The 22,910-nt window shown below is 62.7% G+C and overlaps 1 protein-coding gene across 1 annotated transcript in view; it reads left to right on the plus strand.

Moving 5' to 3' along the window:
• LOC119099584 (HEAT repeat-containing protein 5B) overlaps positions 1-22,910 on the plus strand; it is a 64,067-nt gene that overhangs the window by 24,253 nt on the left and 16,904 nt on the right. The window contains exons 2-14 of the mRNA XM_037222689.1: positions 948-1,100; positions 4,977-5,188; positions 5,777-5,875; positions 12,367-12,526; positions 13,977-14,169; positions 16,939-17,099; positions 17,634-17,732; positions 18,237-18,384; positions 18,826-18,963; positions 19,358-19,481; positions 20,298-20,424; positions 21,008-21,137; positions 22,584-22,684. Of these exons, the coding sequence (XP_037078584.1) occupies positions 948-1,100; positions 4,977-5,188; positions 5,777-5,875; positions 12,367-12,526; positions 13,977-14,169; positions 16,939-17,099; positions 17,634-17,732; positions 18,237-18,384; positions 18,826-18,963; positions 19,358-19,481; positions 20,298-20,424; positions 21,008-21,137; positions 22,584-22,684 (1,845 nt within the window). The remainder of the gene's footprint in view (positions 1-947; positions 1,101-4,976; positions 5,189-5,776; positions 5,876-12,366; positions 12,527-13,976; positions 14,170-16,938; positions 17,100-17,633; positions 17,733-18,236; positions 18,385-18,825; positions 18,964-19,357; positions 19,482-20,297; positions 20,425-21,007; positions 21,138-22,583; positions 22,685-22,910) is intronic.

The following is a 22,910-nucleotide window of genomic DNA, read 5'->3' on the forward strand; positions in this document are numbered from 1 at the left end:
CGTACTGTTATCACGCAAGTGTTGAGGACAAGATCACGTGTGTTGGAGTGATGCGTCGACAGAATAGTCGTTCTCATTGGGTTCGGAGATTGGCTAACACGCCCGCGCTTGGGTAAAACCAGCGACAACTGCCACCGGTCTATGTCATCCCCGCTGGACTCTCATACCCTGTCGTAGGATGTGCATAGCTGCCTCTGTATGACACTCTCTAGCTGACCAAACCACGGCAGGTATGCCTCTGTTATACTCGGGCGTCATCTCGCCGGCATGCTGCCCCTTGGCTCTGTTATACTCGGGCGTCATCTCGCCGGCGTGCTGCCCCTTGCCTCTGTTATGATCGGGCGTCATCTCGCCGGCGTGCTGCCCCTTGCCTCTGTTATACTCGGGCGTCATCTCGCCGGCGTGCTGCCCCTTGTCTCTGTTATGATCGGGCGTCATCTCGCCGACATGCTGCCCCTTGCTTTTGTTATACTCGGGCGTCATCTCGCCGGCGTGCTGCCACTCGCCTCTGTTATGATCGGGCGTCATCTCGCCGGCATGTTGCCCCTTGCCTCTGTTATACCCGGGCGTCATCTCGCCGGCGTGCTGCCCCTCGCCTCTGTTATACTCGGGCGTCATCCCGCCGGCGTGCCGCCCCTCGCCTCTGTTATACTCGGGCGTCATTCCGCCGGCGTGCTGCCACTCGCCTCTGTTACACTCGGGCGTCATCTCGCCGGCGTGCTGCTCCTTGGCTCTGTTATACTCGGGCGTCGTCCCGCCGGCGTGCTGCCACTCGCCTCCGTTACACTCGGGCGTCATCTCGCCGGCGTGCTGCTCCTCGCCTCTGTTATACTCGGGCGTCATCCCGCCGGTGTGTTGCCCCTCCTGCGCCGTCGTGTCGCACTCCCAGTGCCGCCCGGCCGTGTTTCGCTCCGGCTCTGACCCGTCCTTGTCCCGCGTGTCGACAGGCGGAGGCCGCCAAGACAGTCAAGATGATGGAGCTGTCGCACAGCCTGCTGCTCAACGAGGCGGCGCTGAAACAGATCCCCGAGGGCAAGCGATCCGTGTTCGTGTTCGAATGGCTCCGCTTCCTCGACAAGGTGCTGGTGGCCGCCCAGAAGGTCAGTAGGGTCAGCGGAGCTCCGCGCGGGCGTGCGGCTGCAGCGGGGCGCCGCGGGGCTATTGGCCGGCGGCGGCTCTGGCGGCCGCCTCGAGCTGGCGCTGAGCGACGCCGCCTGTGGGGAGGTGGAATGATATGAATGGAATGAATGATGTGCGTGATGAGTGATATGATATGAATGATAGAGGCACGCCCCGCTTCTTGTCCAGGTAGGTGATATTGGATTGTGTGCAGAGTGCGGAGTATGTCCGGTCGTGGAGCCTGTTGGCTTCGGTTGCATCCGGCTCGGCTGGTCTGGAGGCGTGGTGACTGCGGGTCTCCGCGGAACGGTCTCGGCGGAGCCGTTTGATAAGGCGATTGGACAATGTAATCTCTGTGGAGTTGGTGATGATGAATTTGCTGTGTTCACTCCCATGGCGTTGTGTTCCGCTGATGACAATTACCGGGTCGTGTTGGGAAGTATCTGGTACAACGTTGCGCTGTGGGCCGGGGTGGGCGCGGTTTAACGTGTAATTGTTACGAGCCAGTTCGCAGGCGAGCTTGTCTTGACTTCCACTGACCGGATATCTATTTAGCTTGAACGATCCAACACTGGGCGGTCCGGATGGCCATAGATAATGTATAATAGAATATATTATATAGATAGATAAGAGAAGAGATATAGAGCATACATGCGCACGCGCTCTCGTCTCGAGCTCTACTCTCCTCGCGCGCTCGGTCCGCTCGAGATCTCTACTTCTCTCTCTCTCTTCCTTCTCTCTTCTCGCTCTCTCTCTCTCTCTCCTCTCTCTCTCTCTCTCTCTCTCTCTCTCTCTTCTCTCTCTCTCTATTCTTCTCTCTCTCTCTCTCCTATCTCTCTCATCTTCTCTCTCTCCTCTCTCTCTTCTCTCCTCTTCGCTCTCTCTTCTTCTCTTCTCTCTCTCTCTCTCTCTTCTCTCTCTCTTCTCTCTCTCTTCCTCTCTCCTCTCTTCTCTTCTTCTCTCTCTTCTCTTAGCTATCTCTCCTCCTCTATCTCTCTTATCTATCTCTCCCTCTATCTATCTCATGTCTCTGTATTTATGTCTCTCTCTCTGTTATCTATCTCTGTCTCTCTTCTCTATGTCTCTCTTCTCTCTGTCTCTCTGTATAGCGTCTATTGTCTCTCTGTCTCCTGTCTCTGTCATCTGTATTCTGTCTCTATGTCTCTCGTTCTCGTCTCTCTGTCTCTGTCTCTCTTCTCTGTTCTCTGTCTCTCTGTCTCTCGTCTCTCTCTTCGTTCTCTGTCTCTCTGTCTCTCTCTCTCTGCTCTCTTTCTCTGTCTCTCTGCTCTCTGTCTCTGTTCTTGTCTCTCTGTCTCTTGTCTCTCTGATCTCTGTCTCTCTGTCTCTCTGTCTCTCTGTCTCTCTGTCTCTCTGTCTTCTGTCTCTGTCTCTCGTCTCTCTGTCTCTCTGCCTCTGTTTCTTCTTCTGTCTCTCTGTCCTTCTCTCTGTCTCTCGTCTCCTGCTCTCTGTGTCGTCTTGCGTGCTCTTGTCCTCTGCTCTCTGTCTTCTGTCTCTGTTCTCTGTCTCTCTGCCCGCGCCTCTGTTCTGTCTCTCGCTCTGTCTCCTGTCTCTATGTCTCTTGTCTCTCTGTCTCTCGTCTTCTTGTCTCTCGGTCTTAGTCTCTGTCTCCTTGCTTGTCTCTCTGTTCCTGTCTCCTTCCCCTGTCTTGTCTCCCTGTTCTCTGTATTCGTGTCTATTGCTCTAGTCTCTTGTTCCTGTATCGTGTCGCCGTCTCTCTTCTCTCTGTTTTGTCTCTCTGTCTCTCTGTCTCCTGTCCCGTCTCTCTGTCTTTGTTCTTGTCTCTATGTCTCTCGTCGCGCCTCGTCTAGGTCTTTTCTTTTCGCGGTCTCTCTTGTTCGTCTCTCTGTCTCTCTCTCTCTCCTCTTTCGCTCTTCTCTTCTCTCTCTCTCTCTCTCTATCCTCTTCTCTCCTCTCTCTCCTCTCTCTCTCTCCTCTCCTCTCTCTCTTCTATCTTCTCTCTCAAGCTCCTGGTGACTGTGACCCAGATCACTCTGCTTAGCGCGGACTGGAAGACCCGTGGTCCGGTCCACTTGGATCAATGTGCACCAGGACGCTTGCGCATTTCACAGTATTTGTACCTCAGGTGCCGACAGTCTAACTTGATCCAGTTTAGTCGAGCCGGGTCTGGCCAGTCTCGCGTTCAGACAGTTTCCAATTAATTCCGTTCGTTAATATGCGGGGGAGTACTTCGTCAGTGAACTACTGCCTGCTCGACTCACATGAAACGCCCGCATTTGATTAGATGCATGCTCTTTCGCGGTACCATTGGCTCGGGATTTGATATCGTCTATGGATTTTTTTAATTATTTTCAATTGGCTGCAGGATTTTCGGCGATATGTGCTCCACAGTGGCTTTTAAGTTCGTTATGGGCGCCAAATGAGCTCAGCCGCCGGCACACCCTCAACCTTAAACCATCATCATAACAATCACGCCCGTTACTATCCCGCTCGTTCCATGCCACAGGAGACGTTTTACCAGGCACCAGTCTTGCGCCTGAGCGGGAATGTGCGGTGCGCCCAGTGCCGATCGCGAGCCTCAGCGTTGCGGCAGGCCGAGCCGAGACTTCGGCCTGCTGTGGGCGGTTAACGTCTGCAGTCGGGCGCGCTCGCTAATTGAGCGGCGCGCACGTTCAGAGGCTGGCCGGCACCAACGTGGGCCGGGTGGTTTTCTCACCATCTCATTCATCCACCCGGCTGCACGTGAATGCCGGCGAGGTCGCTCGGGGGGGGGGGGTCCCTTAAACTCTACAGAGACCTGAGAGGACTCCCGTCCAAGCACTGCCTTACCTTGCGAGTGTGACGAACAATGGCGGTGGAACGGAGGTGGGGGGGGGGGGAGGGGGGAGGGCTCCCTCCAACTGACATAACTTGGCGTTTGTCCCTCCGAACCTGTGCGCAAATTTAGCAGTAGTCTCATAGTGGTTGCATGGTAAGCATGGATTAATGCGTGTTTTCTCCGCCATCCACCCCATCCCCTCCGAGCCAGGCCACGCGCGTCTGCTGACGGCCCGGGTAAACTTGGCCGTTGTCTGAAGAGGCGGCCTGCCCCCGCTTCCATGTGTGGTGCAGTTGGTGCCGGCGTCTGTAGTACCTCTAGCTGCGGCAAGCCCCTCTGCAGTGAGTCAGATCCTGGCTGGGGTACCCAGGTCCTGCAGCGTTTCTGCCCGATATCGCCGCCGCGCCGGCCCGGTCCCGCGCTCACCGTCGTGCCTCCAGCGGCCAGCGGCACGTCTCCGGTCACAGCTCCGGTCCTCCCGTGCCCCTGTGGGGAGCTCCGCCGGCCGGGGAACATTGATCGCCACTAGGTGGCGGTCGGGTCGCGGCGGACCCCGCCGCGCCGGGACGGCCGCCGCCGCCGCCGCCCGCTGGCTCGGTTACCGCGACCAAATGGACTCCGCTAGGGCGCCATGAAAATGTCCGCGCCAAGTGGCGCGCCCGCTGAAAGCCATCGGCGGTCCGGAGACGTCCGTTGCCTTGCGATGAAATGCTACGTTACTGTGTTATTTGGTTATGTTTTTTTGAGCCGGTTGTAATTTGACCCTGCATGAAAACTGTGCTCCCGGGCCAACGTGCCGTGCGGAGTGCTTTTAGTTCAAAGATCGTGGAGACGCACGTGCCGGTGCATCATAAGGCCGTGGCGTTTTCCACCTGTGCGTACGTATGCTGTGGCTGATCCGTTACTCATCGCTCTGGCCCATTAACACCTGGAGCGTGTTGCCCCAACTTTTGACTCGTTTACGTTCCACATCCGTACGAAGCCGTGTGATCTTGCTTGTGATCGCCAGCCCCCGGTTGGTCTGCGATCTCCGCGTCTGACCTGTCTCTGGCCCCCGCAGACGGACATCAAAGAGTGCCACAAGAAGCTGGTGGAGCAGCTGACGCAGCAGCTGAGCGAGGCGCCCGGCCCGCCCACGCGCAAACTCCTGGCCCGCTGCCTGGCCACGCTCTTCAGCATCGGCGACACCTTCCTGCTCTTCGACACCGTCAACAAGTGCAACGACATCCTGCGCAACAAGGACGACTCGCCCAGCTACCTGGCGACGAAACTGTGAGCGTGGCCGGCGGCGGTCTCCGGGGACGGCGGCGCCGGCTGCGGGGCTGGCACCCCGACTCCAGCTGTGATAGACCGACGCGGGGATGGGCGGCCTGCCCGGCCCGGCAGCTGTCGCGCTAGTCATGCCCTGATAGGGCGGACGGTTATTTGCGAAGCGGTTATGGATATCGTATCGCCCCGGTCACCGCCTGGCTGCGATGCAGGGCGCTGGAGCTGTTTGCTGCGGGATATATGACGCAATACCCATGAACGCGCGCAGTCTGTTGGGATGACTTTCCCGCTTGCGAACTTGGCTGACGGCGCTCGTAAATGACAAGTTGTCTGCTGACGGCAGCAGTCGGTGATTCGGGCGTGGGCTGAACGACGCACCCTCGTGAGTTTCGTGATTAGTCGCCAATTTAGGGGTTCGTCTGTTCAGATTATTAAAGCTGTACCTGCGCCAGATTGCCGCCGTGTTTTGCTTTTGAATGCTCAGAAAAATCACGCCTGAGGACAAACGCCGCTGATGTTCCGCGGCCGGTGTCGGTTTGTTTGCCGTGTTGCCGGTACGCGTGCCTGTGTTGTAGCTGGCTGTGGTTTCAGCGCTGCGGTGAGCTGCATCGGCGCCATGTACTCCAAACTGGGCCGGATGATGGGACGCTCGTATGAAGAGACGGTGCAGATCCTCACCAAGTCCATGAGGTGAGACCGGCTGGGGCCGGGTCCTGCGGACGAGCTCCCACGAGGTCGGCGGACATCGCTGGTGGCGATGTCGTCATTGGGTGAACGCGAATGCCTTGTTGCTTGCTGTCCACCCTCTTTGGGAATGTGTGGCGCTGGACATCTATTTACACATGATTGGTGCCATTCAGCCGTGAGCTCTTGTTTCCTTTGATTATTTGTTGCATATCATTAGAGAGATGGCGTTAGTTAAATTCTGCCGGTTCTGTGAGCTTCGCGTTCTGACGCAAGGGCTCTGTGGCTCCGGCCATGCATCCAGTCCAGCTGATTTCCCCATCAACATCAGGCTGGTGCTATAGATCGCCTCCAACGTTATGGTGTGGCGGACTCAAATTCAGCTCGGATCCGGGGGCGACGCCTTCCATGCCTACGAAATTCACACACCGTCGGCTCATCCTGACCACGGCCGCGCGGTGACGCGCTCCATGCGGCGGCCACTCCGAGAGCGGCGCGCTGACAGCCGGCGGCGCCCCAATTTTGTGCAGTAGCGAGGTGTCGCCGCAGCGGACAAGCCGGCCAATCGCCTGTCGCGCGGCGGCGGCGAATAAGCCCCTCTGCGGGTCGGGTGTCCGGGGATTTCCGGATTGCAACGTCGTGTCGTCTGGTCCGGGCCGGCGCCGTTGTGCTGCGACAAATGGCGGGGAAGTGTTGCTGGATGATGTTCTCACGTCTGCGCCGTTTCTCATGGGCCGACACGGCGGCTGTGTGTCCCAGCACTGCAGCATGACCCCCTTCCTCACACATGCACATGCACAGGATATCTGTCCCTCAGAGCATGTTCTCCGGACATGCATCAAACCGTGCCGCAGGGCGGTGTGCTTCCGAAATGACGCGCTGCGCTGGTTTGTCGGAAATTTACATTGAATCTGAGGATTGGACGCGAACCTCTCAGTCCAGAGACAGCCGCTTTGACCCCTGCCATCTGGCAGTTGCCCGTCTGCGGCTTCTGCACACCCCAGCGGGCCCTGGCGTGGGCGCCCCTGTGAGGCCTCTCCCCGCACGCCCGTCGGGTTGAGTCGAGTCGAGTCGGGTCGGGTCGGGTCGGGTCGGTCGGGTCGGGTCGGGTCGGGTCGGGTCGGATCGGATCGGATCGGATCGGATCGGATCGGATCGGATCGGGTCGGGTCGGGTCGGGTCGTCTCGGGCCGTTCCGGGCGCGGCTGGAGCAGTCGGTGGTGGGCGAGAGCGGAGCGTCGTCGGGAGACGGCGGCGGGCGCCGCTCGCAGGCCACCTGGACGGCTCCCACCGGCGGCCGTGAGAGGCCGGCCCGCCGCCGAGACGGCCGCCCCTGACGCGCTAATGACCCGGCTCTGTGGCGGCGGCGGCGGCGGCGGCCGACAGCTGCCCGGCTCCCGCCGCCCGCCGAACGGCACTCCGACCGGCGCCGGACAATGGCCACTCCGGGTCGCCGCGGACGCCGAGTGGGAGACGGGCGACGCCCGGCCGGCCGATGACGACGGGCCGGGCGGGTGCTGGCGTCTGCAGTTGCTCTCAGAGGTACACGGGTCGGATGCGTCAACCCGACATGGGTGTCCGGTTTGGGCCAGTCGGCTGCGGGGCAAGGGCATCGTTTAGCCATTCAGACTAGACGGCTCAGTGGTAGTCGGCTTTACTCACCGCCATCCGCGCTCAGTCTAGTGCCGTTGGGACGTTATCATGGCTCGATCTCACCGCGTGGAATCGCAGGTGAGCGTTATGGGAGGCGTCTCAAACCAGCCGGCCGCGTCGCTCTGGCCTGCCGCATTACTGCGTGCCGTCCACTCGTCTTCCACCGTCGTCAGGGCAGCGCCAATTGCATAAGCCTGCCGGCGGGGGCGACCCGACCATTATGAGACGGCCCAGGTTAATGGACGCTGGCGGGGTCCGGGGTGGGGCAGTCGAGAGGGGAGCGGAGAAAAGGTGTCTGAGAACCGAACGGATGCGTGTGCGTGTGAATGTGTGAACGTGTACGTGGACGTGCGCGTGATCTTCGGTGGCGTAGTGGCGATCGAGCTCAGGACTTATTAGTGATCATGACAGGTTTTTCCATGGTGTGATTGTGCTGGAATTGGCTGCGGTTCGCCATCGAACCCAGCCTTCCATTGTAGCCGCGTGGGTGGTAGGGTGTAGCCGCGTTGTGCTATCATGTGGCGTCATGATCATCTATCCATGGGAGCGATCCCCGCATTTGTGCCGGTGAAATATATCGGCCGCCAGGCGTTAGGATGCATCTCCGAGCAGCCCTTGGTAATTATACGCTCCCTGCCCGCAGGAGCTCTTACCAATGTGCTAGCTATCACGGGGCCTTGGAGCAGGGCGGTCGGGTTGCGGTGCATACATCTGCAGTAATTACTGTCACGACGGCACGACCCCACCGGCTGCGCGGCTGGCGGCGGCGCTTACGTAAGCGGCTGTCCTGGGCGCGCGCGCCGCGCCAGCCCCGGCCGCCTCCGCGCGGAGAGCCGACCCGCAGCCCGTTATGAGCCCGATAAGGTCGGTGGAAGTGAGCCATTGTCCGCAGCGGGGTCGGCGTTACGTCTCGAGCAGCCGGCACTCGGGGATCAGGCCGGATGGAGCTGCCGCGGGCGTGGGCCCGGGGCCGGGCGCCGCCTGAGGCTGCAGCAGCCGCCGCGCAGACACCTCCGGCCGCCCTGGGGCCGGCTGGCGGGCTCGTGTTCGGGGCAGGTGTGCGACAGCTTTGCGGCCTGTTTGGAGAAGTTAGTGTGGTTTTCCCGCCTGTGCGGGGATCTCAGCGGTCGTAGCGTCGATGAAGGCTCTGGCGTTTGGAGCCGTATTCGGGCGCGTTTGCTGGACCACTCCCACCATCCGTCGAGATGTAAGGAATAGGCCACTTGAGACTAGCATGGGTATTGACCAAGTCAGCATCCAATGGATTCAAGCAGTGCGTGCTCGAAATGCAAGAAATGCTATTGCCGACGGAGAAACACCAGCCCATAGGAAGAACGTTACTATTTCTCGGGCCGCGCTCCACAAAATTGTTGAGCCCACGTTTTCCAACGCACGCGACGTCGGTGTGGTTTGTTGCGAGAGAGCTGAGTGGATCACTGATCATGATGGATCGGCAGCTAGCAGAGTGCCGCACGCCGGCTGCGCTGATCAGGTCGGCTGCACTGGTCAAGTTGCCTGCGCTGGTCAGGTCCGCTGGTCAGGTCGGCTGCGCTGGTTCAGGTCGCCCACGTTCGCCGCTGGGACCACTCCGTCCCCTATTTCGCCATTCCGTGGACCGGGTCTCGTCTGCCGTCTCATGTGCAGTGTTTCAGTGTCATGGCCTGCGGCCTTGCGGGACTTCCCGGCCTTGTGTTCTGTTGTCTCACGAGGCTGCTCGGGTTCGGCCGTCTGTCATCTCGCGGCTGGTCTGCTGTCCGGTGTCCAGGCCTGCCACCGCACGCGCGGCCGGCCCCGGCTCCGGGTGCTCGGCCGGTCCGCCCGCTCCGGTCCCCCGGCCCGCGCTGCCCGTCCCCGGCACCGCTCCCGCCCGCCGTGGCGCGCGTGGCGAGGTGGCGCGGCTCCTCCAGGTGTCGGGCTGTATCGACCCCGCTCCGTGCCGTGCCCAGGGGGTTTTTACCGTCGTCATCCGTCATGGGTGACGGCCGGCGGCGGCGGAACGGCCGCCCACCGCCATCGGCTCCGTCCCAGCGCCGCTCGGTAGTCCCCGGACTGCTCATACTGGGCTGCCTGGAGCACGGCCTGCCCTCAGCTCGGAGCAAACTGGAGAAATGGCGACGGAAAAGATGTGTCTTTGGTGGCACAGCGTGCGACTGCCGCACTCAGTTTTAGAGAAGTACTTTCCAAGCTGATTGAGAGAAATTATGCACTGTCAGAACCAGATGCTCTCTTTGGTCCGGTGGTAACAGACACAATCAGGGTACACTTCTCCACACAAATAGTCGACACCATGGAAGAATACGTACGCCTGTGCTGTCTGAGGAATGTCTGACGCCCAGTGCCGACCGGCCTCCAGCCCTGCACACCTGGAGCCGCCGGCCCAGGAGAAGTGGACAGCTCCCCGCCAGTGCGGGGGCGGGAGGGAGCGGCCGGCCTCCAGCCCTTCGCACCTGCGGCCGCCGGCCCAGGAGCAGCGGACAGCTGCCCGCCCGTGCGGGGGCGGGAGGGAGCGGCCGGCCTCCTCCACCGGCGGTGCTGGCCGCCGCGCCGTGCGCGGCGCCGCCCGCCCCGGCCCGGACGCGGCGCAATGTGTCAGCGGGACGGGTATCGATGGAACCGGCCGCCGGCGGGAATTGAAGACCAGGGAAAGAGAGAAACGGCGCGGCGGGGAGAGAGAGAGCGGCCGCGGCTTTGTGGAGGATCCGTTCGGCGGGGCCGGGATGGATGCTCTCTGTGCTTGCTTTGTACGTGTCTGCGGTGGGCGATTGTCTGCTACTCCGCGATGGATCTGTGTCGTCAGCAGCGCAACACAAAGGCGCACAAAGCCACAGCGCACAAAGCCTTTGTTGATCTGACCTCTTGTCGTGGTCCAATCAACTAATCAGCGGCGGGAATTTATGGGCGGCTCGAGTCAATTAGTGGCGCATCCGTCTGCTATTGATTGCGATGTGGGAGGTCTTGACGAGCGCTCGGGTTAGTGGCGTTTATAACGAGCTGTTCGCCCCGTCGTCATGGAGCCTGTGGCGCTGTAACATGGCAGACGAGCGGACGTCCATCGAATATTTCGGCTGGGAATGGCAAGCGTTCAGACCCAGTCCATCCGCAACCAGGAAAAGAAGATGTGTCTGGTCTGGACGATAAGGAGGGCAGACTGTGTACTTGCTATGCCAATGGCTGTAGTTTCGTGTCGACGTGTCGAGAAGGTGTTTATTAGCATGCTCATTGCGCATTGCTTTACTTGTGTTTCGTGTGGAACGACAGATGCAGGCTTAATTGCTGGTAGGGTCATTCTCAGCTACCTCCGGATATGCTTCAAGATATGCTCTGCAACCGCCCAATTCATCGCATGATGCTGTAAGAGCCGCAATTCGTCGTCTGGCCGTTACTTACACTGACATGAATGGAGGACCTTGGCTCTCCGGGACACGGTGCGCGGTAATGGCCTGCATAGCGTCATACAAACGACTCCGAGGCACCATTCGTCTAGACGGTGTCCCCATTGAAGCTGCGGCAGCGGGCTGGGGATGCTGGTCCGCGGCGCCGCCCCGACGCTGGCCGGGCGGGGCCAGCCGGTAAGGGATTGGACACGGGCACTGCGGACGGTGGCAGGAGCGTGGCCTGCCAGTGACTGCCTGCCAAAGAGCAGTGGTGGGCCCTGATCCCGAGACAGCGGGCGAGGGGAGGCTAACGGTGTTTTGTATGGGGCTTGGTGAGTGGCGATGCCGAAAATCGAACGAGTTTGTCTTGCCCTGACTCAACTCTGCTCTGGAATGGACGCGACTCCATCATCGTCTCCACTCCACTGGACCCCTCGCAGAAATGACTCGACTGCCGACCTACCACGGATGACCTCTGCTTTTCACTCAATTCAGCTCCACTCCGTCCCGCCTTTCTACTTCGCTGCGGCTCGTCTTACGGCCCATCCCGACCTGACCCGGCAGGCTTTGGCCGCGAACGTAGCTGGACTGGGCCGCAATGAACGGCATACGATGGCAGTAATGCCACGCCGTAGGTTGTTGTATGACATCAACGCGGCACAGCAGCCTACACGTCGATCCCTCCCCCACCCTTCCCCTCCCCTCCCCCTCCCCATCCGCCGTCCGTCGTATCCAGCGCGGTCGTGTCCCGGTGTTGCTCTGACCAACTCCGTCAGCGCTGATCGATTCCTCGAATCCGCCGCGGTCCGCCGGTCGCGTGTCGCGCCCCCTCCGCTCGAAACTGGCCCGCGCCCGGATTACGCGCCGGAGTTGGAGCTCGCGCCGGTTAAGTGGAGGCGGCGTCGGCGCGCGGCGGACGCCGGACGGTCCCGGCGGACTCGTCGTTAGGCTGCGGCCGGCGGTCGGGGACGCGATCGGACGAAGTTTTGTCCGGCTGATTTTGCAGTGTGCGAGGGCTGTCGCCGTCAGGAACCGTCCTGCTTGGGCATGTCGTGTTGGGCGATGTTCGTCATTAAGCGGCAGTACTGGATGAGAACTTACCTGTCAATGACGGTGGCGTGTGTTCCGGGTGCCCCCCGTGCACATGTCTGTCTACCTCCCGTATTACCGCCATCCTAGATCCCTGCTCTCGTGGTCCGCATGAATTCACTCATCACCGTGCGTTATCTGACCACTTTTCTGACGGTTTACGACACCGCTTCCGCGGCCCGTCCCTGGCGGACAGCTGCCCCCTGCCCCCCCCCCCCGCCCCGGCAGCAGCCCCCGTTCACACGTCGCTGTCCAGCCGGCAGGAGCAACCCCTCCCCCCCCCCCCCCCCACCTCCAGTGGCGGACCCCGTTCACTGGCCGGCAGGAGCGCTCCCCAACCCGGCGGCAGCCCCCGCTCACATGTCGCCGTCCGGCCGGCAGGAGCGCCGAGTCGCTGATGCGCTGTGAGGTGATGCGGACGCTGGAGAGGCTGTGCGCCGGCATGGACTCGGCCGCCGCCAGCGTGCACAAGGACATCTACAAGGTGGCGCGCCACTGCATGACCGACCGGGTGATGGCCGTCCGCTGCGCCGCCGCCGCCGTGAGTGGGACGGGACGGGACGGGACGGGACGGGGCCGCCGCCGCCGCCGCCGTGAGTGGGACGGGACGGGACGGGACGGAACGGGACGGGGCCGCCGCCGCCGCCGCCGCCGCGCGAGGACGGCGGGCTGGTGCGCCATGTGATGCTATGACAACGTTTAGAGTGTTTTCGGTCGTATCGCCGCGCGTCAACGGTAGTGTTGTCGCTGTCTTCACACGCGGGCGGAAGCGGGCCGTCACACACCGGCCAGTCACCGGCGGGGAGGAGTCGAGCGGCGGCCTGCCGGACCATGGCTCTCGATCGGAGAGGCCGTGTCGGGGCGTGACACTGTGGTCGGGATAGGGCGGGATCTGTCTCTTGCGCACGGCTACTGAGGAGGCTACACCCCCGCCCCCGCTGTCGGAGTGGTGTTTGTATGCTCGGGGTGTGTGTGTCTGATCTGGCTAGATGTGGACTGGGCTGATCCCGTGCCACCACCGTTGTGTGCGAAAGCAGGTCACCGGAGCTTGATGTTTCGCGTGATGCACTGACGTGCTCAACGCATGTGATCAAGCCTGCGGAAATGAGCTTTAAACGACTTATTTTTTACGTCAATGAAATAAGTAGTTCATTGCGGGGGAATCCGTAAGCTGCTCTGCTAGTCACACTTGGTATATCCACGACCTCGAAATAAGCACTGAGCTCATGCATCATTATGAACGTGACTGGCTGCCGGCTGTTCGCGGCCAAATGTCACGGCCTTGTGGGTATTGGCGCTCACCAGGCCTTTGTGGCTTGACAGCATCTGTGCCATTTGTCACGAGTCCATCTACTTCGTAGTCCCGATGTGAGTGGTAAATTCCGCCGTTTTTCCTTGTATAAGCAGTAGCTTGCTGGTAAACGCGTTGCTGAAGTCGTGGGTGAAGTCATACCTTCGTGTTTACGTATATCATGGAGTTGTGATCAGCGGACGTGCGCATTCAGCCTGATGGTGCCCAAAAATGTCATGCAAACCTTCCGTCAAGCGTGGGCATTGAATGGCGCTCGACAGTAAACGTCCGCGTCTGCGTTGTCTGCGTTGCTTTTCGATCTTGTCCTCATAGCGCCATGATCGGATGCCCATGCTGAGGAGGTGCTGAAGGGTCAATCGCACAGTTGCTGCAGGGCCGGGAGGGGGAGGGGGGGAGGGGGGGAGCCATCCGTCCGGCCGTCGAGTGGTCTGCGCTGGCCTGTGCGCCCGTGTCTGTCCGTCCTTTCGCTGAGGTGTTCCGTTCGTCACGTCGCTAGCATTTCCTTGCCATCCAGCGTCAGTCCGTCCGCCTGGTGCCCTGTGGACGCGATCCGCGCCGTCTGTTCTCGCTTACGGGACGGCGGAGGGACACGCGCTCTCGCGGCGCGTGTCCCTGCGCCGTCTGCCGGGATGTACCCGCCGCGTCTCACGCTCGTCCCTCGCCGCCGCCGCCTCCGCAGTGTCTGCAGGAGATGATCGCGCACGCACCGTTCCTGTACACGGCCGAGCTGGAGAGCGTGGCCACGCTCTGCTTCCGGGCGTTCGACGGCTCCAGCTACGAGGTGCGCTGCGCCGTGGCCCGGCTGCTGGGCACGCTGGTGGCGCAGACGCAGCTGACACCGCCGCCGCCGCACCCCGCCAAGGACGTCAAAGGTACTCGGGCCGGGGACGGGCTGCGTCCTTGCCGTCGTGCCACGCGGAGAGACGTGGTGTCGACGTCCGCGGGCGAAGGCGGAAGCGGTGGTTGCGAAATAGTCAAGTACATGTGCGGGCGGGTGTCATCCCCGCGCCTCGGCGGGCAACGGAACGACAATCGTCAGCGGCGCTCTTATGCTGCGACTTTGGATTAATTGTCTGCAATTCGCGTCATGGCTCATTGGCGGCGACGCAAGCTGTTACACACGGCCTGTTGGGCGCCATCGGGCCGTACCTTCTGTCAGCCGATGGCTGACGACGTGCAGCGAGCAGCGACAAGGCGACAGAACGGACGGGGCGCGGCTCATGGCTCCGCCGTCCGTCGCCGTGCGCCGGCGGGGGAAGCCGTCGATGACGCGATGCGGCCGCCGCCGCGGCCTTTGTGGCAGCGCGCTGGTGCCATCTCCGCCTGCGACGCCCGCTGCCTGTCGGCGGCGCACAAACAGAGCTAGCGGCCGGCTCTTAACCGTCTCTGCTGCGGCCGAAATTGGCGTTCATTTATTAACGCCAGCCGTCTGCCGTGTGGTCGTCAGTGAAAGATGCAGGTGCCGCTGAAAGTTTCAGCCGCGGCTGGGCGAGACGCCGCCGCGCGTCAGGCGTCAGGCGCCAGGCAGAGAGCGACGTCCGGTGATGGCCGGCACTCCGGTTTGTATCGATTGGCTCGGTGCTTCCGCGCGCCCGCGCTCGGTGCGCTAGAAGCGGGCTAGACTTTGGGTGCAGCTGTTCGCATCAGGTCGGGGGCGGGGAGTTCCCGTGATCTGGCCTAGGAATAGGTTGGGACGTTGTCAGTCGTTCATCCTTCCACTGGCATGCCTTGGCCGGTCGGTAGGATGGGCTGAAGACTACCTTTCTCTCGCATCGTATGTGTTCATGTTGCAGCATGCCCACGCCGAAGTGCTTCGACCCTTCAGCTGCTCTCTCTCTCTCTCCAGTTTGTCAGGGTATGGCTCGCTCCCTGATTAGTTTCTGAGCTCTTGATACGGAACTAACGCCAGCTGGGAATACGTCCCGCCCGCTGGCCCGGCCCGGCCCGCCCCGGCCCGCGCCCCGCCCGCGCCCCGCCCGCGCCCCGCCCCCCGCGCCCCGCCCCCCGCCCCCCGCCCCCTGCTCCCCTCGACCTTCCGTTCCGCCGCGACGGGTCCGTGTCGCCGTATCTCTCCTCGAGCGGGGGCCGCTGCGGAGAACCCCGACAGGTTTTCACGGCCGGCTCGTATATACATGCAACATTAGTGTCGGAGCCAGGCGGCGCCGGGCGCGGCGAGAGGTGGCGCAGCTGCCCGGGCCGGCGCCGACGACACGGATGGGGCCGTTGGCCGCCACCAGCCCTCGATGGGCGGTTAGGCCGCGCGCAGGCAGCAGTGTCCCGTCTGATGGGATGCGGCACCGGCGGCGAACTCGGGGTCGTCTCGGCTTCGGTGGCCGTGCTCTGTTCCTGGTGATGGGCGGCGCTTTAAAGCGGCGCTGGTTTTTATCGACCCAGCTTGATATGGTTCGCTCCCTTCTGCTCGCGAGGTTCTGTGACGTAGATGGGTGAGTTGTTTAGAGCGCTTCTCCTGGAATTGAGGGGCATTGAGTTCGATTCCTCCCGCAGACATTTCACTGGCCGTGGTTTCCATAGACAGAGCAACGTCTCGGAAAGCGGGTTTGCCAAAAACAATTTTGCAGTCGATTCTTTCCATGCGTCGCCAATGAGGTAATGTTCAGCATCCTCGGAAAGTGATGGCGCCATGACACCCGCGGACCCGCCGTTCCTACGCTCATGCCGGTTTCCGCCGTCGGCGGCGACGCTGATGACTTCCGGCGTTACCTGCGGCGATAAACGCCTGAACGGCCTCTCTCATAGCAGGCGCCGCGGCTGTCAGCGTGCCTGAAGCCCATCACGCCACTCTGGGCGGCGGGGCGGCGGAGCCGGTGCAGCGCCCGTCCCGCCGCCGCTGGCCGCCCCGCCGCTCGGCGGCCGTCGGCGCTGTGACCCCCGTGACCCGTGCCCGGGCGAGCCGGGCCGCCCGCCGGCCGGACGTCGGCTCCCAGATGGCCGGCCGGCCTCGGCGGCGGCGCTGTTTGAAAATGCGCTCCGGCCCGATGTGTCCATTCGCGGCGATGTGATTGTCGCGGTGAGATGGCTCCCGTCGGGGCCGGCTGGGCGGCGGCGCCGCGGAATGGCGGGACTTGCCTGCTTACTGGGCAGGAGTTCTGCCGCCGGGTGTGGTGCGGCGCCGCTGCGGAGAGGTCGGGGTCGCGCGCGGGTCCGGAAGCGGCTCCGTCTGACGGGGGCGTGACTGGCGTCGGCAGGCGAACGTCCGCGGCCGAGGCTCACTTCGTACCGAGCGCGGTCGTGCGCACGCCACGCGCGTGATTGTTACGCTTATAGGACGATTGGTGCGGTGTTGTTTGGGTATAAGCGGCACGGAGGCTGTGGCGAGACCGATGCTGCTCATCATCGCTGAGTAAGGCCATTCTGCTGGCCAATGCAGTCTTTTGTGACTGGGAACGCTGAGCAGACAGTCGTTACGTCCATGCCGCGCCTTTCAGTGGGTGATCTTCGTAGCTGGTTATGCTGGGCGGGTTATCATCGGCATGCTCGACGCCGGCCCGCATCAACACACGTGGCTTGTTCCAACATATGTCTCTTGCCTGACCCGCGTGCCCGGCCTGACCCACGTGCCTGGCTGGCCCACGTGCTCTGCCTTACCCGCGTGCCCGGCCTGACCCACGCGTGGCCCGCAGGCTCTGGCCGGCCGTCGGCCCGGCTGACCTCGCTGGACGAGGCGCTCGCCATCCTGATGACGGGCTTCCTGCGCGGCGGCAGCGGCTTCCTCAAGGGCACCGGCGACATGATCAAGGGGGCGCCGGCCGTCAGCCGCGAGGTCCGCGTCGGCATCACGCACGTGAGTTAGCGGGGAGGCTCGGGCAGAGGAACACCTGACAGGCGGGAGGGGCCGGGAGGAGGGGACACGCATGGGCGCATCCATGGTGGACCGTGGCGTCGCTGGCAGGAAGGGGACACACGAGTCGTGGTCTCTGGTGGTCTGTGGACTCTGGGGGATGAAAGTAGGCTATGTATGCATTAAACACCTCACGAAGGGCGTCACCAACATGGAGCGAGTTAGGGGCGCTCTTACAAGGAGCGTCACCATTGAGGACTGAGCGGGAGGCCCTGTGACGCCTTTGTAGCAGCCTCATCATACTTGTGCACGACTTATCGGGCGGTTCTTGTTAAGGCGTTCAGTTGTGGTCTGCCCTTGCGCCGTGGCGGTGGAACACGTGATCCGTGTCAGCCGCGCACTACCAATGGATGCGATGCTCGCGCCGCGCCGTTCCGCCCCGTGCGTTGTCTCCGACGCGTACGCCGTGACGGCGCGGTGCCGCCGGTGACCGGCTGGACGCCACGTGACACCGCGACGGCTCGCTCTGCCGCGCAGTCGTACGTGGTGTTCGTGGACACGCTGGGCGGTCTGTGGCTGGAGCGCCACCTGCCGACGCTGATCGGCCACATCCTGGAGCTGGCCGCCAGTCCGCGGGTACGTGACGGGCCGCGGCCGGCGCCGGCGGCGCGGTGTGGCCGCCGCTGAGGTACTGTCGGTGATGCCCGTCTGGACGTGAGCGTTGGAGTCACCTGACTGTGGGGTCCCCCTCCCTCCCTCCCCGGCCTGCGGAGTGCAGCCCTTTGCGGCTGGCTCGTAAACCCGCAACAGGCGGCTTGCGTGCTTCGAACTTGGCAGCCCTGGTCTGGTGTTTCCAACTCAGCGTAATTGAGTGCGTGGTTCCGACCGCCCCCTCTCCAGTCGTGACCGTTGTGTTCGCTGCAGCCTTCCGTGGCGAGTTGGGATGGATTGGGATTTATTTCATCGCCGGTCGCCCATTGCAGCTGCTCCCCGCGCGGCCGAGTTTTATGACCACTCTCTCTGATGGTGACCAGTGTCTGCTCCCAGTCGGCGTGTTCACGTGGCAGCTGATCACACCTGTACGCCGGCGCGACCAGCGGCTGCTCAGCGCGGGGATAAGCCGCCGCTCTGTGCCGCCAGGCGGCGGTGACGCACGTGGACTCGGTGTACGTACGCAAGTGTGTGCTGTACATCCTGCACTCGACGCTGGGCCGCATGCTCGGCGAGAAGACGCAGTTCGCCGCCTGCAAAGAGCTGGTGTCAGTGGTTAACAAGCAGGTCAACATAGGTGAGTCGGCCAGGTGGCACCGGCCTCCGAGCTGCGCCCCTGGCAGGAAGCCGGCGCTGAGAGGTGCCCCGGGTCGTTGAGGCGGCAGGCGGCGGCGCTGAGTCAGGAGGTGGAGTCTGGGGCTGGAGGGCGCAGGTCTGGCTTTGATGTACGTGCTCGTTGTCCAACACGTGACGACGGGTGACGGGATGATGGCTTGCGTGAAATAGCTAGACACAGAATGCGGTGTCGAACGACATTCTTTAGGGTAGAAAATGTGTTCCTCTCTGTTGCGGCCGCGTGTCGATATTGACTCTGCGGTGAGCAGGCCTGAAATGATCCCCGGCGCCCTGACTCGTGACATCGAAGCCACGCGTCTGCACCCTTGTCACGTCCCGCGAGCCGTGTGGGGCCGGTGTGCCGCGCGTCGCTGGCGGCTGACGGACGGCGCCTCCGCCGCAGACGCGACGGCCGAGGCGGCTCGGGAGTCGCCCGAGCACAACAGCCATCAGGCGATCGTGTGCGCGCTGCAGCAGCTGGGCAGCCTGGTGCAGGGACTGGGCACGGCCGCCAGCAACCTCATCAGCGACAACGCCGTCAGTACGTAATACGAGCGGCGGCGGTGACGTCAGTGGGTAACCGGAGCACGGCTGCCGGCTTCGGTGCGTGACGCTCTTGAAATAGATCTGCTCTGTCGCAGTCTTGATATTAGTATGTCGCGCGCGCGGTGGGCAGCGCCACGGTGTCGAACAGAAGCCACGTCAACGTGACCGTGCCGTTAAAGTGGGAGTCGAAACATCGACGCCTGGGTGCATGGCGGAGTGACAGGGCCCGTTCGAGTCAGCGACCTCGACTGAACATTGTGCTGTCGCTGCTTCGCCTGTCTCGCGGCCGAGCCTCAGCGGGCCCGGCCGCCGGTGCTGGCTTGGATCACGTGCGACCTCTGACCGGTGACCTGTGCGGCCGGTGACCGCGGTGCCCTGGCCGCCGGCAGACCTGCTGGACGCCGTGGTCTCGGTGCTGATCCACCCCAGCCAGGCGGCCCGGTTCGCCGCTGCCTGGTGCCTGCGCTGCATCTGCATCGCCGTCCCCTCCCAGCTGACGCCACTCATCGACAGGTCAGTGGCCTCTGTTGAACTCAGGCGGTCGACGGGCCAGCGGCCGTAGCTGACCTCTATTTAACTCAGGCGGTCGACAGGCCAGCGGCCGTAGCTGACCTCTGTTGAACTCAGGCGGTCGACGGGCCAGCGGCCGTAGCTGACCTCTGTTGAACTCAGGCGGTCGACGGGCCAGCGGCCGTAGCTGACCTCTGTTTAACTCAGGCGGTTGACAGGCCAGCGGCCGTAGCTGACCTCTGTTTAACTCAGGCGGTCGACAGGCCAGCGGCCGTAGCTAACCTCTGTTTAACTCAGGCGGTCGACAGGTCAGCGGCCGTAGCTGACCTCTGTTTAACTCAGGCGGTCGACAGGCCAGCGGCCGTAGCTGACCTCTGTTGAACTCAGGCGGTCGACAGGTCAGCGGCCGTAGCTAATCTCTGCTGAGTTTTGTTTTGTTTTGCAGGGATCGTCCAACGGGTATATTTCAATGAATATATACCTTTTCGTTGGCGTTTTCCACAAATTTCAAATATGATAATATTCAACCTTCCGCAGCATGCGATGTGTCAGCTCTGTTTGAAACACAATGTCAGATGTGGTACAAATGGGCACATTTACGTCTTCTCAAGTATCAGGAGCCTGTTGAACCGTTCTAATCTACTTGTCGGTACATTTTTATATCAAAACCAATCGTGCTCCCTGTCGCCTGTGGTTTTGCTGACCCAACCCAGTCCCCGCCCGAATTGACTTTTCAGTCGTGGCTTTATTCCGTCCGGGAAGAGCCGTACTGAGCAGATCAGTGACGCCGGCTGACCTGTTGACCCCGCCCTTCTGCAGGTGCACGGAGCGTCTGGACAGCCTGCGCAACTCGCCGGAGGCCATCTCGGGCTACACGGCGGCGCTGGGGGCGCTCCTGGGTGCCGTCCACCTGTCACCTCTCGGCGTGCCGCACTGCAAGGGCAAGGTAGCCGCCGGCCCCGCGGGCGGCCCCAGCTCGGCTCGGGCGCTGTCGTGTCGACAGACCCCGGTCGGACGCCGTCCGGTCGACAGAGCCCTGGTCGGATGCTGTCCGGTCGACGGAGCCCTGGCTCTGGCTGCCGCCGGGCTCCTGTGATCCCCGTGGAGGGCGTTTGAGCTCCGCCGCGAAAATGGCGTCTGCCAACACGCCCGCCATCTTATTTGGGGAGGCGTCGGTGGCCTGGTCTGTATCTGCGCGTCCAAAGATCTTACGTGATGAGATTTGACTACTTGCCCCCGTTGACCCGTGAGCGGCGCCTGGGCGTTCGTTGCTCGAGCTTCCTGTCGGTCTGCCGTATTGTCTGGCTCCGGCCTATTTCCCGTCAGTGTTATTGCCAGTTCCGCCGATGATGTCGGCCATCCAGCTGACATCATGTGTGAATGACATTGACATCCGCCCTCCGCAGGTCACCATCAGCTGACATTCGATCACCTGCACGTGTCCTTGACCTAGCGTTGTCCGGTCAGGAGGTGGCCGCAATCGACCAGCATCGGTGCGTTGATAACGTGACTGGCGCCGTGCCGTGCAGGTGATCTTCAACGTGGCGGAGGACCTGTTACGGAGCGCCTCGCAGAACTCTCGGCTCTCGCTGCCGCGCACACAGGCCGGCTGGCTGCTGATCGGCGCTGTCAGCACGCTGGGACACCCCGTCGTCCGAGGTCAGTGGCCGGGGGCAGGTCACCGGGGCCAGGTCACCGAGGCAGGTCACCGATGCCAGGCCACCGAGGCCAGGTCACCGAGGCGGGTCATCGAGGCAGGTTAGCGGAGCAGGTCACCGAGGTCAGGTCTTTTTCAGGTCACCTAGATCAAGTCACCTAGGTCAGGTCACCGAGGCCGGGTCACCGGGGAAAGTCACCGGGCGGGCAGCAGGGCGGGTCACCGAAGCAGGTCACCGGGGCAGGTCATCGGGGCAGGTTACTGAGGCCAAGTCACTGTGGCCAGGTCACCAAGGTCAGGTCACCGGGCCAGATCACCGGGGAAGTTCACTAAGTTCAGGTCACCGGGGCAGGCCACTGAGGTCAGGTCACCCGCGCAGGCCACTGAGGTCAGGCCATCAAGGCCGGGTCACCGGGCTAGAAACAGGACCGGCGCCTGACGCTGGGCAGCTCAGCCGGGACCGTGTGATCGTCCGGGCTCGGGCCACCGTGATGGCAGACAGGCAGAGTGCAGAATCGCACGAGATGTACGCCCGGTGCGCGCGGAGCCGCTGCCTGTGCTGTCTGCCGCAGTGCGCGGCCGCCCTGGGTCAGACTGGAGCGGGTCGTCAGGAAGCGACCAGCTCGGAGGGTGTGGTGGTTGCTATCGCTCGGGTCCGCCCGGACATAAGCACGTGTGCGGGGCGGGGTCGCGGCGCCGGCAGCGTGGCGCCTGGCCACGAGGTCGGCGTCGACTCGCGGGATTTCACGCCGGCTGGTTGTGGGCGCCTCCGGCCCACGGCGCGGAAACACTGCGGTGACACGTGCTGGCAGTCGGGGCGTTATTGCCGGCGCTCCACTTAAGACACGTACAGCACAAAAACGCTGGCGCCATCACCGCAGATGTAATCTCCCGCGACAGCGCTAACCGGGCATAAGCTTTCAGCAGCGATACCAACCTCCGGCACTTTTCGGAACAAAAATACCCGCCACAGACCGGCTGCGGCCATTCGGACGCTATCCCATCACACTCAGCCGTCGGCGCTGCTCCGCCGTCCGCCCGGGTACCGACCGTCTATTCCCAGTCGATGGGCCGCCCGGCGGGGCCGGCAGGGCGGCTTGCGGACCGCGCCGTCCCGCTGGGCGGCCGGCGCTCCCAGACAGCTCGCCCGGCCGCCGGCGTCGTTCGGATAGGGGCGTGTTGTGACCGTGTTGTGGGGAGTCTTGCTGTGGCGGTGGCTGTGTTGTGACGGCGTGAGGGCGAGTGCGCTGTGGCGGCGGTAAGGTGAGCTGTATTGTAACGGTGTTGAAGTGGACTGTGTCTGAATAGTGTTAGTCGGGCGGTGCTGCGAACGCGTGCCTTGGGTGTTCTGCTGTCACGACTGTCGTGCGGAGCTGCCGCGGCGTGATGTCACGTCCCAGCTGTGCCGGGCCGAGTGACGGTGACGGTGCCGTCCGTGCTCGCCCCAGGCCTGCTACCCCGGATGCTGCTGCTCTGGAGGAACGCCTTCCCGCGCAGCGCCAAGGAGCTCGACTCAGAGAAGGCGCGCGGCGACGCCTTCACCTGGCAGGTGGGTGCTCACAGCGGGGAGCCGTCGGGGGCGGCACTAGCTGGGTACCGGTAATGATACGCCCGACTCAGCAGGTGTGGTCTCTCTGGACCTTGTTAGGTGACGTGAAGGTCATTTTGTGATGCCACTCGCGCAGCACCGACACCGATGGTGACCCCTGACGATCAGCGGGCAAGGTGGGTGGGCTGTGCTGCCATCTCTGCGCGCCCCCGACACCGATAGTTCC

The sequence above is a fragment of the Pollicipes pollicipes genome, unplaced genomic scaffold (genome assembly GCF_011947565.3).
Source record: "Pollicipes pollicipes isolate AB1234 unplaced genomic scaffold, Ppol_2.1 Scaffold_2555;HRSCAF=2994_pilon_pilon_pilon, whole genome shotgun sequence".
Lineage (NCBI taxonomy): Eukaryota > Metazoa > Arthropoda > Thecostraca > Pollicipedomorpha > Pollicipedidae > Pollicipes > Pollicipes pollicipes.